The sequence below is a fragment of the Crinia signifera genome, chromosome 2 (genome assembly GCF_055691185.1).
Source record: "Crinia signifera chromosome 2, ASM5569118v1, whole genome shotgun sequence".
NCBI lineage: Eukaryota > Metazoa > Chordata > Amphibia > Anura > Myobatrachidae > Crinia > Crinia signifera.
The window spans coordinates 105,258,414-105,276,394 of NC_139218.1; the positions used below are offsets into that span (position 1 = coordinate 105,258,414).

Below are 17,981 nucleotides of genomic sequence, written 5' to 3' on the forward strand. Positions count from 1 at the left end.
ACCTGGGAGGGGGGATAAACCTGACTCTTGAATCCACCAATCGAGATCGAGTGCAAGCCCACTGATGGTATGGAGACGCGTGGGAAATTAGAAGTTTTTAAAATGACTTGCACACAAGCCAGGAGGCAGATTTTTATGGACTGTCCTGGACTAAGAGGTTGTGCACTGTCTGGGTATCGTGTGGACTTATCTGCTATCACTGCTATGTGGAGCAGTGATAGTTTTGTGCTTTGGAACTGCTGCTACAAGGACTGCCATTGGACTGCTACCCGATAACATTTATATGCTACATTTGCCTCTTGTTCCTGTCTTTATCTACATGTGTGTGCTGTGATAAAAATAAACCATATTTTGGTTTCATCTGCTCGGTGTCTGAGTGATTGAGGAACCTCGTATCTTCACAGGTAGCTTTACAAGAATTGAACATATGTATCCGATTGAGGATGAAGAATTTCTAAAAAGTTGCAGCATATCTAAGGTGGATGCGGCGGTAGCTGAAATCACTACAGAACAATTCCTTGGATGGAGCTACCCTTACTGCTTTTAAAAGATTGCATATTTCTAATTCTGTGGCAATTAAATCTGAAATAGCTGTCGCCTTTGTGTATCCCCGGCCTGACAGCACGCACAGAGGACCCAGGTGTGTACTCCTACCCCTTTTACACCGGCCAGGACCCCGGGAATAACCCTGCTCCATAGAAGGGTTGAAATTCCGGGAAATGTAGGCTGGTGTGAAAGGTGTATCAGTCTCATGGGCGGGATGAGCAAGTGTCAGCATACCTTTGCTACAATGTGTTGAATTTGACCAAGGAACACTTTGGTGGTCGCGTCCTTAGTCGGATCATGGCTTCCCATCCCATTGTAATGGCTGCCATTATGAGAAAACAGCGAATTATACTTGTAAAAATTCCTTTTGTTCTGAATACTTCATGGCAGCCCATAATATCCCTCTCTGTCTTTGTTTTAACCTAGAATCCTGGGTGGAGATACTCAAAGACTGGGAGGTGAGGTGAGGAGCAGACTTATTTACTAGAGGGAGGCGAATCCTAGGAATTGAAAAAAACTGCCTGTCTAGAACTGGGAGAAAGGGCTTTAACCCATTGTAAGGGCTGCCATGAAGTATTCCGAAGAAAAGGAATTATCATAAGTATAATTAGCGGTTATCACTGGCCAATCAGCACCTGTCAAGCTACAGGCTGGGTTTGGCTGCTGCTTTATCACCGGCCACTTTATCACTTCACCAGGCTTAATAAATCTGCCCCACAGCATTGGGCAAATTTAACAGAGCCCCAACCTGCACTGAGCATTTTCAATAACAGTAAGTTAAGTTTGGGATGATGACTGCATAGGAATATTTTACTTACTGTGAACATCCCACTTCTATATGGTCCCGTTTAACCTTGTAGAATAACAGTGCAAAGTAAATATGGTCCATTTTGTGCAACCCACTAGGAATACACCAAAATAATTAGAGTTCTGTAACATTGCCCCAAGATACTTGCATGTAAGCTTTATTTTCACTTTAATCAGTCTTTCATACATTTCAAGCTTTAAAATATTTCTTCATCTGTTTCAGAGTCATCGCTTCTTCTAGTGAGTTTTTCAAGTTCTTGACCATCCTACAGGAATGAAAAAGATTACAAAAAATAAATAAACATATAATGGAACTACTGTATATAGATTAACATTACAGCAGTATGTGATCAATAGACCACCCATGTAGTAATACAGCAGTTAAAAATGTGAAGCATATTACAGGTTGAGTATCCCTTATACAAATTATTCTGAAATCCATACATTCCCGAAAGTGAAGGAAAAAAAAAAAATCTTGCTAAAAGCACTAATGCACTAAGCACTTGTAACAGCACTAAATACTGTATGTGTAAGAAACTGATAGCCTTCATATTCAGTATATTAGATAGTACACAAACTTTGTTTCGTGTTTTGAAACCTTGTTTTATGCACAAATAAAACATATTTGTGTGTATTTCATGTGTTTGAGGGGTGTGTACATCATAAATGCAAGATACTTCAAGATACATCATTGAAATTAAAAATATTCTGAAATACGGAATAATCCGTTATTTAAAATTCTTCTGGTGCCGAGTATTTTGGATAAGGAATACTCAACCTGTAATTAAAAAAAAAAAAAAAAAAAAAAATTTTTTCAAAAATACCCAGAAGAAAACAACTATAGAGAACAAGTAAAAACAATAATACAATTAAAGTATATGGAACTTTAATTGTATTTATAAAAGTTGCATACCTTTCCAGTAATACTTTTTTTAAGATGTTAAGGTGGCCATACACACTCAGATTTATCTTCAGATCTGGCTGGTTGGAACAAAAACATGGTTATGGATGAGAGCCAATGACAGTTGACCATTTGCTTGGAAATGCTGGAAAACTGACAAACTGTCACTCATCCATAACCATGTTTTTGTTTCAACCAGCCAGATCTGAAGATAAATCTTACTAGTGTATGGGCACCTTAAGTTTCGTAGTACAATCTTGAGTGTGGCACAATCGTATTTGAAATATGCAAAATAGACCCTTATTGGTGTCCACAAGAATAAACCAAACAGGGGGAAAAACAAAATGAAATGACAGACCGCTTGGTATTGGACCTTCTCATTAGCACAGCACTTAGCTGAAGAAGCCTATTTGATGTCAGAACCTTGAGAAGTCCTGCTTTGTTCAACTTGTAATACAGTAGTTGGAGAAACATCTCATCAGGATATGTATGTTTTTCCAAATGTCAAAAAGTAAAAAAATAAAAATGTATAAAGCATAATGGGGATAAAGGAAAAGCTGATTGAAAATTCTTATTATTGGAAACTTACAGCATAAATTTTTTACGAATGAATGAAAGTGCTCTAGATGCCAGGATAGGAAAACCAGCTGTGTTAATGTTACTGTTGGAGTGCCAAGTGGTCAACTGTACTGATCAAAATCCAATCAATTTGTCCCAATTGTTTAGTCCAGCTAAGGCGCTGTAGCCTAATTCAGACTTGACCGCACCCACATTTTTTCTTAAATGGATAAAACTATGTGCACTGCATGTGGGGCACATCTAACATGTGCAGAGAGAGCGTTACATTTTGGGTGAGATGTGTTTAACCTGAAATCTAAACTGCAATGTAAAAATAAAGCAGCCAGTATTTACCCTGCACAGAAACAAAATAACTCACAACTCTAACTTCTCTGCACGTGTTACATTTGCCCCACCTGTACTGCAGCATGGTCCATTTGAGACTGATTCAGAGTTTTACGTAAACCAGATGATCTATGCACAACTTGGTCTGCAGTGGCAGATTGGCCATAGACCTTATAGGTAAGATTGTTGGTAGGCTGACACACCTATGAGGCCGCCTACCAGCCAATCGCGTTTTTTTTTTTGTTTTTTTTAAGATGTAGCCCTGCCCAAAGTAGTGACCCCATCCACCTCCTGTCTCCCACACAAGCAACGTTTGCCTGTACACAGAACAGAGTACCTCATGCTGCAAATAAGGTGGGGGCCCATCTATATCCATTGAAATATATGTTAAACATATATTAAAGTGTGTGCTATTTGGGGGTGTATTAATTTCTGGGGTAGGAGTGGGAAATTTGGATGATTATGGTAATGAGACGTTTGCCTGCTTTGATGGAGGTTTGAGGTCTGTGTTCAGTCTCAGTGGGCGGAAGTGGGGTGTTATGTGAAGTGTAGAGGTTTGTGGTTTGTCACAGCAGTTTAAAAAGGTCTGGAGGCCACTACACTGCCAAACATATTAAACCAACGGCATCCACATAGGTGTAGTGATGAATTAATCCCACCTATTTTGGTGTTGGTTCTGCCTACATTTGATTTGGTGCCGCCCACATGAGGCCACTTCAATCCACTCTGGTCTGCCTGTGAATGCACAGGATTGCTCCCAGTTTCCCCTAAAAGGCAGTGCCATTTGGGGCCAGGACAGGGGTGGCATGATTAAATGCCCCATTTTTAAATCTATTATTTTATATTTCTGTATTCCCTTGGCACTTTAGCTTGCTGAGGACTATTATTTAGCATTTTGACCTTCAAAGAGCACAAAGTCCTTTCAAAAATGTTACAGTAGATTCCTACACAAGTAAAGCAGTTTTTATTTTCTCACTTGGGGATGTGCAATGGAAAGATGCATGCATACAAAGGAAAAGAAAAAAAAAAAAACTTACTCCACGAGACCGCTCCCAAACATCTCCATTCACTATCTTCAGCTTATCACGTTGTGCAGGGCCTTTGGATTCCGTTATTCTGCTGGCACTATAAATATATATAGAGAGAACCACCACAGGAGCTTCTAAAAAGAATTCCAGAGAGGGATTGAAATTGAATACAAAAAATGACACAATGGTAATTATAACAGTTGTCACTTGTGCTGTAAAAACGTGAAACATGTTGTCTCGGAATTTTAATATGAAAGCCACCGACAGTCCTACAAATGCAGTCGCAAAAATGAGAGCAATTGAAAATCCATTATGGCCATAAAAAAATCCACAGGATTTTATTTTGCTAAAGTGCTCACTGTGAAAAGACAATGTGAGTCCATTGAACAGAACACCGAATACGTAAAGTTTGCTGTTTTGAATGAAAATGCTCTCAGAGATCTGATCCCCCTCTTTCAGTATTTTCTCGTTGTAAATATTTGCCAGCGCAGATATAACACACTGCAGTATGATGAGGAAGTGACCAAACCCCAGGGGCAAATACTCCAGGGTAGACTGTATTGCTGGGATGTGCGTTTCCTGGCTTCCTGGGTCAGATTTTGCTGCAAAAATGCAACTATTGGATGGTGCAGAGTGGAAAATGTGGTGAACGTCGTGGACTGAGACTTCCTTGTGGGTGCCATTCTGTGATGTGAGGCCCATTATAGATAGGAACAGAATTAGGAGTGACGCCCATTGCACATATGAAAGATGTCTCCTGCAATAACAAATATGTGACATATCGGATTTTCAAAACATAAAAATGAATAGACATACAAATCCTACAAATATATTTACTTTTTCTATTGGGGTTTCTTTAGGAAATAAGGTACGCACATATGACAAAAGATTCATTCAAAAGGTATTGCCTACTAAAATGAAAAGCAGACACTGCACCATTTTGTATAGGGTACCTAATTTACAAATATTCACCAATTTCTAAGTAAAACACAAAACACATGACTATATGTGAGAATATTTGCTGTAGCTGTAGAATGCTGTTACCAATAGAATGGAGTCATTTTACATAGACAGTAAATCAGTCTTAAAACATTTACACCAACATACACATATAATGAAGAACAGTAGCCACCATTCTGGGAAGGTCCTCCAACATGTACATCTGCCCTCTTCACCGAACAGAACCCTGCAGCTAGAGTAACCACTATAGAATCAGATCAAGTATGAGACATTAATGAGGAGATCCCCAGGCTGGATAAATCATCTTTGTCCAGCAGCATTGTATCCCACCACCATCATGTGAATTAACAGCTGCAGTATGACAGTAGCCGAAAATCAACACTAAGAAGCATATTTGGTACTTGCTTCGTTTCACGGCGGCAGCATGGCCGCGCGCTACTTCCGGGTTTGTGTCCCCTTACGGGGCTTCGCTGCGGGCTCGGTGGCTTGCTACACTATATAAAATCAACTCCATGCCAACGTGGATAGTTACAAGAACAACAAGAAAAAAATAATTTGTTTTGGATGCACTCCTTCAAAGACAATAGAATTTTTATTTTGGGAAATATTCCTTTTCTATACTTTTTAAAAGGTGGAAGCTCCTCTTATCTTTATAAGCATAGGTTGGATAAGGAGACAGACACTGTTAGCAAAATGAGGGGTTAAAAATTACATTAACGTACATACATTTAGTGACAATGAAAGAAAGAAATGTGATTTCAGAATTTAAAATGTAGGTAGGGATGACTGTCAGTTACGGTGCTTGGTTGTATAATGGGGTATATTCCCCACCAGGGTGTTACAGTGTACTCCTTTTAATCTTCAGAGAATATAATTACCACTTTAATACACTCATTAAACAGAATACATATATGTGCCCAGATTGGCTTTCTGTGGTGTAGTGGTTTCTTAATTTATTTAGGGAAGATTGTTTAGAAGTAGCAGGTGAATATAGTTTTTAGATACTCCACATTTTTAATATTGGTGCTATTGCAATTGAGTTTTCATGCACCACATATATATATATATATATATATATATATATATATATATATATATATATGTCTCAGACTCTGGAAACATAACACAGCAGTGCCATCTGCTGGACAGTTTTATTACTGGTGCTGTTTCAACTGAATTTTGAAGCACCACACTAGTGGTATAGGGAGGATTTTAAGCAGTGCCTGCTTGATTTGGGACACTCTGTCTGGGGAGGTAATCCTGCCAACAATCTTCCTATGTCAGGAGACACCAAACACCTGGTCTAATAATAAAACATGAGGACAATAAATTTCCTGCACTAACACCAGTCATTTTTTCCCTAGCGCTACAACAGACAGACACGTGTTTCGCTACAACTAGCTGCTTCAAGCTGACCCTTCAGGGAAGAAGCTAGTTCTAGCGAAACACATGTCCTGTCTGTTGTAGCGCTAGGGAAAAAATGACTGTTTGGTGTTAGTGCGCCAAATCAAGCAGGCACTGCTTAAAATCCTCCCTATACCACTAAGTATAAGGGTACCAGTGTGGTGCTTCAAAATTCAGTTGAAACAGCACCAGTAATAAAACTGTCCAGCAGATGGCACTGCTGTGTTATGTTCCCAGAGTCTGAGACATATATATATATGTGGTGCATGAAAAATCAATTGCAATAGCACCAATATTAAAAATTTCTAGCAGGTGGCACTGCTGCTGTATGTCTTCAGATTATAAATTACACATACAAAATACCCTTTGCTTCAAATATCTGGGCACAAAGCCAGATTGTAGTGAAACAGATACAAATTAACCATCTGGTCAATGTGGAGTATCTAAAAAACTATATTCACCTGCTACTTCTAAACAATCTTCCCTAAATAAATTAAGAAACCACTACACCACAGAAAGCCAATCTGGGCACATATATGTATTCTGTTTAATGAGTGTATTAAAGTGGTAATTATATTCTTTGAAGATTAAAAGGAGTACACTGTAACACCCTGGTGGAGAATATACCCCATTATACAACCAAGCACCATAACTGACAGTCATCCCTACCTACATTTTAAACTCTGAAATCACATTTCTTTCTTTCATTGTCACTAAATGTATGTACGTTAATGTAATTTTTAACCCCTCATTTCGCTAGCAGTGGCTGTCTCCTTATCCAACCTATGCTAATAAAGATAAGAGGAGCTTCCACCTTTTAAAAAGTATAGAAAAGGAATATTTCCCCCCCAAAAAAATTCTATTGTCTTTGAAGGAGTGCATCCAAAACAAAATTCTTTTTTTCTTGTTGTTCTTGTCCTAATCTCTATATTTGGGATAGCACCCCCACTGGTGTCTACAAACACCAAATGGACCCCTCACCCACAAAATAAGGGTGCTAATTGATTTGTGTGTGCAGAACTCCCAAAACCCATATACAACGTGGATAGTGTGCATATGAACTATCCATGTTGGCATGGAGTTTCTTTTAGAAAATGTGGAACCCGGAAGTAGCGCGCGGCCATGCTGCCGCCGTGAAACTAAACAAGTACTGCATATTTATATATTAAAGAGAGAGGATGGTCTGTTCCCTCACCATCATGAACAGATGATGGTACATAGCATGTGTAACTAATGAGAAATATATTGTCTTTCAAGCTTGTTGTGCTCCTAAAAAATCAAGATAAGAGTCTTCTGTACAGGGACAGGTCGCCAACATGCACTGTGCATGTACTACCCGTACAGCATAAGAGTTATGCGGTGTACACACGGTGAGAGTACCGTGCAATGCGATCGCATCGCACGGCATGCATGGGCACACAACTGACTATATAGTGCAGATGTGCACTATATAGTCATGGCAGCCAAGACTTTCTGCTTGTGATAAGTGAACACGCATTGGGATAGTATGGGTAAAAGAACCATGAGATCCTGATAAGATTTTGACTATGTAGTCAAAATCTCATGCAGATTGTACCCGTGTGTACACGGCATTTCTGCAGCACTCTGACACAGACAGTATACTAAGACACTGGTGTGTGCACAGGATTTTGTTTTTATCAAAACTTTCTTTATTATACAAAGCATAGTTTGAAGTGAAAATAAGAATAAAAGGAAAGTATAAATGTTCCCAAATTTGATCACGTTCTGCTGCTAGTCCTCCTGAGCGTCACACAGTACTTTTCCATGCAAACTAGTAAATATTCTAAAAGGATGAATCTGGACTTGGTTATAAATCTACATAAAGAATTCTTTGACATGGTGCACAAACATTTTCCTTCTTGTCAGGATGAAAAAATATTTTCTGCCTCCACACATAAAACCATCAATATGCCTGTATATTGAAAAGTGTCCCTTTGAGCTTGATAAAATGGGATTTCCACAAGAATTTTTGGCCATAAAAACCAGACAAAGTTCTAGTCTTCTAGGCAGGATTGTGGGTGTATCACCAGCATATGCCATCTGTAGACATTAGATTTTGCTACTATTTAAGTGGTATCCGGTCGATCGTGTCTAGTTCAACAGCCAATAGGTTGACCTTTTCCTGTGTCGACCATTCCATGGTCGACCTATTAACTGTCAACCTAATAATCTGTAGCAAACAGATCCCAACTGTCATTCTTCAAACTCAACCTGTAACATGACAGTTAGGAGCTGATAGGCGGGTACATTATCACATTTGATTTTCTCTCTTCTCCAGGCTTAATACATTCACCCCACAATAACTAAAATATCTCTCTCACCATACCGCAGCTGTCAGCGTGCAGGCGCTGATACATACGCACCTCACGCTGCCCCTTTCCAACGCTTGGTGACCGAAGGACACTCACTGGCAGGCCGTGTGTGACAACCCCATAGAGAGCAGGACTTGTGTCCGCCTTGGGGGTGTGCCGCAGCGCGGACCTACCGGGAGTATGTCTCCAGTTGTTCACCACTGAAACTGAACGGACACGGCTTCATATTAAACTCGTGCAGGCAGATACGCAGAATTCTAATTTTTGATTGATTGTGGTATAACCTTCCATTATATAAGAAGGTGGTAGTCATATCTCTTACGTTGAAGCACCCACATTGCTGAATAAACACTGAGGGCTTTTTACCTTATTTCATGACATATAGAGTGCAAGGGAATATTATAAATTGACAGCAAGTCAATTTAATGCTGTAACAATTCCAACTTTATTTAAAACCCTTGTTTACCACATAGGTATAGTGGAATCTGTCCCAAATATCTGGCGCAAACATTTACTGAGAATGGACATATAACCCATGCACAGAACATGGTTAATAGTGTCCACACAGTTGTACCTCTGACACAGCTTAAGCAGGGTAGCTTAGATATAATATTTTGAACATATAGTCCCATTGTAGGACAGAACTAAGGGAGTACCAATCCACCCCACGTGTATTATATTTATAAAATTGTGGCCAGCCATACATAAAAACCCACAAACTCATCACAATGTTTGCAATATCTACCTAACCAGATAAATATAGCTATATGCTAAAGAGATCAGACGCACTACTGTATTGTCACATAGACTCATCATAACCCAGTGAATTGGGATATTAGTGACACAGGGGTCCCACTACATTAGGATTTATATCCTTTTTAAGGGGTTGGGATTGTTTGGTCGAATGCATTATGGTCGAATGTCATTACATCGAATCCATTAGGTCGAATTGCTAAAAGGTCGACATGACTCTAGGTCGACATGGGAAAAGGTCGAAATGATTCTAGGTCGAAAGGTCATTAGTTCGACAGGTCATTAGGTCGACAAGGTCATTAGTTCGACATTGTCTAGGTCGACATTCACAAAGTCGACATGGGGTTTTTCACTGTTTTTTTACCTGAATGTCAACACAGTTGACATGGACACAGTTTAAAGTGCACTGCATCCCCTCGCAACGCTCGCTGCGCTCGCTATGCGTCGGGCACTGTGCCTCGCTACGCTCGGCACACTATTTTATTCTCCCACCACGCCCTAGTGGATGGTAGGGCATGAAATACCGCCTGTCAGCACATGTCGGCTCAAAAAACAGTGAAAAACCCCATGTCGACTTTGTGAATGTCGACCTAGACAATGTCAAACTAATGACCTTGTCGACCTAATGACCTGTCGAACTAATGACCTTTCGACCTAGAATCATTTCGACCTTTTCCCATGTCGACCTAGAATCATGTCGACCTTTTAGCAATTCCACCTAATGGATTCGATGTAATGACATTCGACCATAATGCATTCGACCAAATGACCGCATCCCCTTTTTAAGACACTTGTCCCATGTCTTCACCCCTATATGTTATTGGTTTTATATGTCGCTTTTTTAATAAATATGAATAAAAGTTCATTCTTATTGTACTTTTTCTTTGGTGCACCACAGAGACAATCTTTCCCTGTCTTTGTTTACGACTTGCCTATTGTCTGGTGAAGGAACACCTCCACAATGCAATTATACCACAGAATACATTTCTAAGGGGGTCATACTACTAAAAAATTAACATTACTCATCCAGTGCGACCGGCAAAACCCCGTTTTGTGGTTAAGATATGTTTCAGCGTTACCATTATTTTGTTACCTTAGTGGTGTATTTTTATACAAGTTAGTGTATCAAGCCATTGTGTTGTGATACTGATGTCCAGCTAGATCATTATGCAGAGAACAGGAATTGCCTTTTACTAACTCAGCTTTATAAGAATGCATTACATTTCTAGGCGTCACTCTACTAATGCAAAAAGTCACTTCAGTACTTACTTCAATATGATCCTGAAGAAAAATGCAGTTGTGATGATAACAAAATTGGATAACAATACAGCCATAGCCTGAGGACAAAATAACAAAGGGTTAGACAGGATTTAGTTTATTATATACATACAGTATTACTAAGCTTAGTATTTATTATCAAAGTACTCCTTTTATAGAGACTACTCGGTCTTAAGAGGCACACCCACACACATGGCGATTTCAGACCCTTTTCTAGGTGATCCGACAAGAAATGGAGCACTTGTCACTCAGTGTGTATGCCCTGCAGTGATGGCGACTCGCGGTCCCATGCGTCGATATCGGACGCTTTCCATAGATCACGTGGCTTTGCCTATTAAAAATGTGCAAAGCCTCATTTTTTGATTGTGTAAATTTTTATTGAAGCACATGAAAATGGATGTACAGCTTTACATGTCATTGTACAAGTTTGGTAAAACAGCACTGGGAGGATACAATGCGAGGAGTGTTAATAGACAATAAAACACATAGGAGAAAAAAAAAAACATTAAATGTTGTGTCCATTTTTTAAGAAACGTCCAATCCGAATAACGTGGTCTCATTGGGTAGGTTGTTTACTAAGCAAAGCAAGTACGTATATGAGGAGTTCGGATATGATATTTTAAACTTTAACATACAAATAACAGATAAACTTAACCCGGTACTCTCAAGATGGCGTACCATCCTACCGCCCCCAAAAAAACCGTAAAGACTTAGATGTGCATACAGGCACAGAGGTGACCTTCAGGTATTTCAGTAAGGTGTGTTGTAGATTGATGGTCCGCAGCGCAATTCAGGGGGGAAAGGGGAACGGGCGTCCGCAGGGCCCCAGAGGTGTATAGTTAATGGACGTATGGCCCTCATTGTGGGTCAGTGGCCAAGGCCAGTCTAGAGGCGTTCCAGCCGCCCCATTTAGCAGCGTATGTACCAAGCGAACCCCGTGATCTATAGGTGAACCTCTCGTGACTCACTACCTCGTTGACAAGCGCCCTCCAGTGGTGTACATTTGGATACGTTACATCGAACCACTTCCTAGCTATAAGTACCTTAGCAATGGCCATAAGACATAGCACATATTTATAGGCCGGAGGGGATCGGGATTCTTGTAGGCCCAGAGCGAACATGCAATATTTGGGGTCGAAGGGAGAAAGAGAGGGGTCAGTGATGAGTACATCGGTCCAGACCATTTCCCAAAAGACGTGAATCGGTGGGCAGGACCACATCATGTGCCAAAAGTCAGCACCAGGCGATGTGCATCTGGGGCAGTTGTCATCAGATCTCAACCCCGCTCGCATCAGGGAGACTGGGGATTTATAAGCCCTATGTAGTACATAGTATGCCACTTGTTGGTATTTCAGGCATGCAGTGGCGTATCTAACTGAATCTAGAATCTCGGCCCATTGCTCCGCATCCAGCGCTCCTATGGTCGATTCCCATTTATCCTTGAGGGGAGTGAGACTATCGGTGTCAACCCGGCTAACGATGTTCTTATAGATGGTAGAAACTTGTTTTGTGGTAGCTAGGCTCCGAAGGAGGGTCTTTAAAGGGGAGTCAGCAGTGAGGGGGGAGGGGAGTCTTTAAACTGGGATTGGGCTGCGTGTCTAAGTTGCAGATAACGGTAGAAGGAGCTATTGGGGATTTGCAGTTCCTCTGAGATCAGCTGGAACGTATTGACCGCACCCGAGGTGTATAACTGGGCTACTGACATGAGACCCGCCCCCAGCCAGAAACCGTCTAAGGCAGAGGTTCCCAATCTTTTTTGATTCACGGCACCCTAGAGAATCAGAATTTTTTTCACGGCACCCCTAGGTCCAAATAAAATTAATTAGATAGGGTTTATATGCGATTCTTAGCGGCAGTTATGTGGTAAAGGGCAGGATTTGCTTCTGTTTGTACACATTCTATGATTGGCAGCCACCAGCACTGGTTTTGCTTCTAAATAAATAACCATTAATAATTCGAGTTGGTCCTGGACCACCAAGCCGCGGCACCCCTGCATGTGTCCCGAGGCACCCCAGGGAGCCACGGCACACAGTTTGGGAACCACTGGTCTAAGGAGAGTTGTTCAAACTCCGGGTATGTTTTGTTAAACCATAGGGGAGTATCCCCATCCACCCCTCCCCACCCGCACACCCTGTGGGACTGACGCCAAACCAGCACCGCCTGCCTAAAAAGAGGGGATAGGGTAGGCTTGAAGGGAGAGGAAAGAAGGAATTGGAGAGGAGGTAGGTGGGACCCCACACACTCGGCAAACGATCCCTCAAAGGTGGGGCCAGCTCTTCCCAGAATCCAATCCGAGATATGTGCCAATTGTGCTGCGAAATAATAGAGTCGAAAGTCGGGCAGTCCCAGGCCCCCATCCACCCGCGTTTTGGTAAGGGTTTTAAGCGCTATCCTAGGTGGTCTGTTTGCCCATATAAAAGAGGAGAGGAGGGTATTGATGGTTGTGAATACATGCTTAGGTATGTAGATCGGGGAGTGCTGGAGTAAGTACAAGTATTTAGGGAGGATAGACATTTTGATGAGATTGATTCTGCCCATGACTATAAGGGGGAGTTTCTTCCATAGGTGTATTTTAGCTTTGAGGTCTTTAGTAACCGCATTGATGTTGAGGTCTATAAAATCTGGGATTTTCGGGGTGATCCAGACCCCCAAGTATTTAAACCTGAGGACCCACTGGAGTGGAGAGGTGACTGGCAGCCTCTCCGGTATTTTGCCCGAGAGAGGGAGGATACTAGACTTCCCCCAGTTGACCAGGAGACCCGAAAAGACCCCAAAGGACTGGACTATCTGCCTCCAAGGAGGTTCCAGCATCCCTCAGAAAGAGAAGGGTGTCATCAGCGTATAGTGCAACAACATCCTCCCGCCCTCCCAGAGGGATGCCCCTGACAACCGGGGAGTCACGAAGCATGATGGCCATGGGTTCAATGGCAAGAGCAAAAAGGGCAGGTGATAGCGGGCAGCCCTGCCTAGTACCTCTACCAAGGGGGAATGTTTCCGTCATGTACCCGTTAACTGAGATGCGAGCTACTGGGGATGAATATAACAGGCGCACCCATTGTATGAAATTAGGACCAAAGGCAAATCTGCGCAGGACCCCCCATAAATAGTCCCATTCCACAGAGTCGAAGGCCTTGGCAGCGTCCAAGGACACCACCACTGCCCCCGACCCATCCAAGTCACCCCCCTGCAGGTGACAGTACAGCCTCCTGAGGTTCCGGGTGGTTGAACGGCCCGGCATGAAGCCAGATTGGTCCTCGTCTATAATGGTGGTCACCACTGAGTTGAGTCTAGTTGCCAGGATTTTGGCGAGTATTTTCACGTCTGTTGAGAGAAGTGATATGGGGCGGTAAGAGTCTGGGAAGGAGGGGTCCTTACCCGGCTTGGGGAGAACAACAATAATCGCCTCTGCCATAGACGGAGGTAGGGCGCCTCCCTGTTTTAGATCCACATAGAGCTGGAGAAGATATGGTATAAAATATTCCTTATGTTTTTTATATACCTCTATTGGTATACCATCACTACCAGGGGCTTTATTGTTGGGGAACGAGGATATGGCAGCTTCGATCTCACTAGAGGTGATATCCGATTCAAGCAGGGCTACAGACTGCTGGGATAAGGACGGTATGTTAATTCCCGAGAGGAATTGTTCTAACTGATATGGTGTATATGTCACCCGGGACGAGTATAGTGAGGTATAGAAAGCTAGAAAGGTCTGTGCGATCTCAGGTGTTGTGAAGTGTTCCCTGCCTTGTGTGTCGCATATTTTTTGAACGGAGCAGGCGGACCTCTCGTCTCGGGCGAGATATGACATATAGCTACCTCCTACATCAGCCTGGGAATATCTAGCATGGGCCGAGAAGAGAAGCTTGCGTTTAATTTGTAGAAATTGTGCCCGTGTTTTCTGGACATCTGCTGCGAAGTCGGGGAACGCCGCCACCACCTGGTTGTCAATTTTGAGGGGACCTCTCTCTCGAGCCAGCCTGAGGACAGCGTCTCTGTCTTTGTAGTGTAAAAATCTGGCTATGAAGGTGCGTGGGGGGGCACCCGGCGGTGGGGCTCCAGCGGGTAGTCGGTGGGCCCTTTCAACGGCGAATTGCCGGCTGAAGTCATCAGGGGAGAATGTCTCTAGTACTTACCTCTCAAGGAACTTCTCCGGGGAGGAGCCCTCCGTCCTTTCAGGTAGACCAACAAAGCGCACATTGTTACGACGAAGGCGCCCCTCCATATCTGATATCTTGGACTTAACGGCCGCCATTTGCGTGGTGAGATCTGTCACTGCTGTTTTGAGGGGATTGGTCGTATCCTCCAGGTCAGATATCCTATGCTCAGCCTCCCCCACCCGCTCCCGGACCTTCTGCATGTCATGGCGAATGAGGGAAATGTCGGATTGCACTTGACCGATTCTGTCCATGACTCTCTGCTCGGTAGCCGAGATGGCCAGGAGGATCTGCTGAGTAGACTGGGCAGCCGCCTCAGTGGGGGGAGGGTCCTCATCCACACCTTGGGATTTTGGAGATTCAGCTCGGCTCGTTGATTGCGCTATAGGGGGAGGTTGGGAGCCCCGGGCATACTTCTCCAGTCTAGTCGCTGCGGAGGGGCCTCCCGTTTTCCCCATGGCACTAGAGGATCAAAAGAGGCTTATTGACAGAGTTATATGTTAATGTGGCCGCTATGGGCGGGTAGTCTGTTAATTGGTGGAGAGACAGTCACCCCCGTCCCATCAAGGACCGTAGCACTGAGGTTTAGGGGGGGGGTAGCAGATGACGAGGTCAGCATAGATCAAAAGAGAGGAAAAAAAATAAAAATAAAGGAGGGTAGTTGGGGAGGGGGGGCCACAGTGCAATATCAGAGAGTTCAAAGTCACTGCAGTGTATGGCCAGCACCTCCGGACAGGGCCTCCAGGGGGAGCAGCGTCCCTAATACAATAGCAGAGAGGTCAAAGGCACTATGTTGAAGTATGTGATGCAGGTATAGGGTGGCAATATTAAAGTATGAAGCAGGATGAGACTTTTAGGTGGTGTGTACAGCAGTAGCAGGGGGGAGCCCACAGAATCAATGCCAGAGGGCAATATGCTGAGTTATGCTTTGTAGCAAGGGCTCTACCCTTTCCACAGGCTGCTTATAGTGAGGTCTGGGGGGGAGGCAAAGGGAAGGAGGCAGCTTGCTTCAGTGAGGGGAAGTGATTTTCCTGCGAGGTTACTGTCCCCCTTATGTTATCCCCCTTCTTGAGAGGATGAGGTGGGCTAGGGCAAGTCCTAGAGGGTGTCAGCAGTATCCCTGCTCTCCCCCAGGTTAGGGTATCGCTGTGCAGGCGTCCACAGGGCTTCAAGATGGCGCCTTCTCCCCTCCCCTGGCGCCCGCTTGGTGCGAATGAATATGTTGGGCGCTCCTGCCCGACTCACCCTTGTAGGGGACCTCAGAAGGGGACCCTCGCCTCCCGATGGATGGCGGTCCGGGGGGCGTCAGGACCCCACGTCCAGCCGGCCGCCTCCTAGCTCTGTGTGCCGGGCGGGGGGACGAGGTCTCAGGCGGGCGTCGGAGTCAGGCGCCGGGTCTCTGGTGCTGACGCGGGGAGGAGGTCGGAAGCCAGCGGTGGTGTGTCGGCGGTGTTTTCTGCCCTATGCCGCCCGCGAGGCGTGCTGGAGGGCTCACGAGCTCCGGCGCCCACAGGACCAAGATGGCGGCGGAGTCACTTGCGGTGAGCGAGGCGCCGGAGAAAGCTCACGCAGCCAGGCACCCGGTAAGACTCAGCACCGGCACACTGTAGCTGATGCCAGGGGGTGTTCTAGGCAAAGTTGTGGGGCAGTCAGGTCTCTGTCTGGGCTCAGAATGCAGGATTTTTTAAAGGATTTGGCGGAGCTCGGTGAGAACACGTCTTCTCACATGCTCAGCCAAGCCACGCCCCCGTGCAAAGCCTCATTTAGCATGATCGCTCAGCACACAGCATTGCAGGACACCTGCAGTGTGCGCTCAGCAATCATGCTTAAGCATGTCGCTCTGCAGAAATGCCGGGTCACCTCTTGTGTACAGGGCTTTGCACTCATACAGTGGATGATACCTCTGAATACGGAGAACTGGGAGGGTGGACTAATGTCCATGTTTCCCTTACACATATACCCCTTTTCCACTGCTGCTAAAACCCTGGTTATTGCAGTGATAACCTAGGAAACCGATACTTTCCTCCAAACACAAAACACAAGCAAACCTGAGATCAGTGTCTTACAGAGGTCACCGAGGAGTTAGAGATTACAGCCTCCATAAGTGGTCTGAATCTTTCAGGTTGTAGCCACACCACCACTTCACTTGGGGAGGTTGTAATCCAGGGGTAGACAACAGGCGGCCCGCGAACAGCTTCTGACTGGCCCGTCACTGCTGTATGTTTATCCAATCGATGGTGGCTGAACGAGCGGTGTAGTCCTGTGAAGCCGACCACTCAGCCTGTGCGCAGCAGGTGCGCAGCAGGTGCCAGGGGCAGCCCGAAGCATGTGCGAAAGGCCGCATGACTACGCCATGCGCACACACAGACGTCATCGGACACACATACAGCAGCACCGAGCTGCCCGCCCCCGCATGTCACTACAGCCGCAGCACCGCCGCCGAGGATGGGCGAGTCACCGTGACTGCAAATCGGCACCATTTTTCAAGGCTGGTGCTCAGGTGTTTGGAATATCTAAAAAGGGTCATGTGTGTGGCATTACTAATGCAGGCAGGTGTGTGGAATAACTAAGGGGAGTTGGTATGTGGAAATGTGAGGGGCATGTGTGGCATTACTAATGGGGGCAGGTGTGTAGAATTACTAAGGGGGAGCTGGTGTGTGGAATTACTAATGTAAGGGGCAAGTATAGGGGCCTACTATTGTGTTTCATGCAGTGCTGGCACTACCATTAGGCAGCTGCCTAGGGCGCTGGGATCTGGGGGGCACTATCGAGTCTGCCTATCAAAAAGTGAAGGATGTCTATGAGGATCCTTGTTAATGCAGGTGGTTGCGGTGGAACTTCAAAGACCTCACCTCAATACTTTCCCTTGGGGCATACTTCCTTACTTTGCTGCCCCCCTCCTCCTTGTACT

The 17,981-nt window shown here is 44.3% G+C and overlaps 1 protein-coding gene across 4 annotated transcripts in view; it reads right to left on the reverse strand.

The window, feature by feature from the left end:
- Positions 1–1,488: 1,488 nt before the first annotated feature.
- SLC35A5 (solute carrier family 35 member A5) overlaps positions 1,489–17,981 on the reverse strand; it is a 37,480-nt gene continuing 20,987 nt past the window's right edge. For all 4 annotated transcript variants that reach the window (XM_083172679.1, XM_083172678.1, XM_083172676.1 and 1 more), the window contains exons 6-8: positions 10,905–10,972; positions 4,195–4,942; positions 1,489–1,619 (exon numbers count right to left, since the gene is read on the reverse strand). In XM_083172679.1, coding sequence (XP_083028805.1) covers positions 1,551–1,619; positions 4,195–4,942; positions 10,905–10,972 — 885 coding nt within the window. In that variant the 3' untranslated portion in view covers positions 1,489–1,550. The remainder of the gene's footprint in view (positions 1,620–4,194; positions 4,943–10,904; positions 10,973–17,981) is intronic.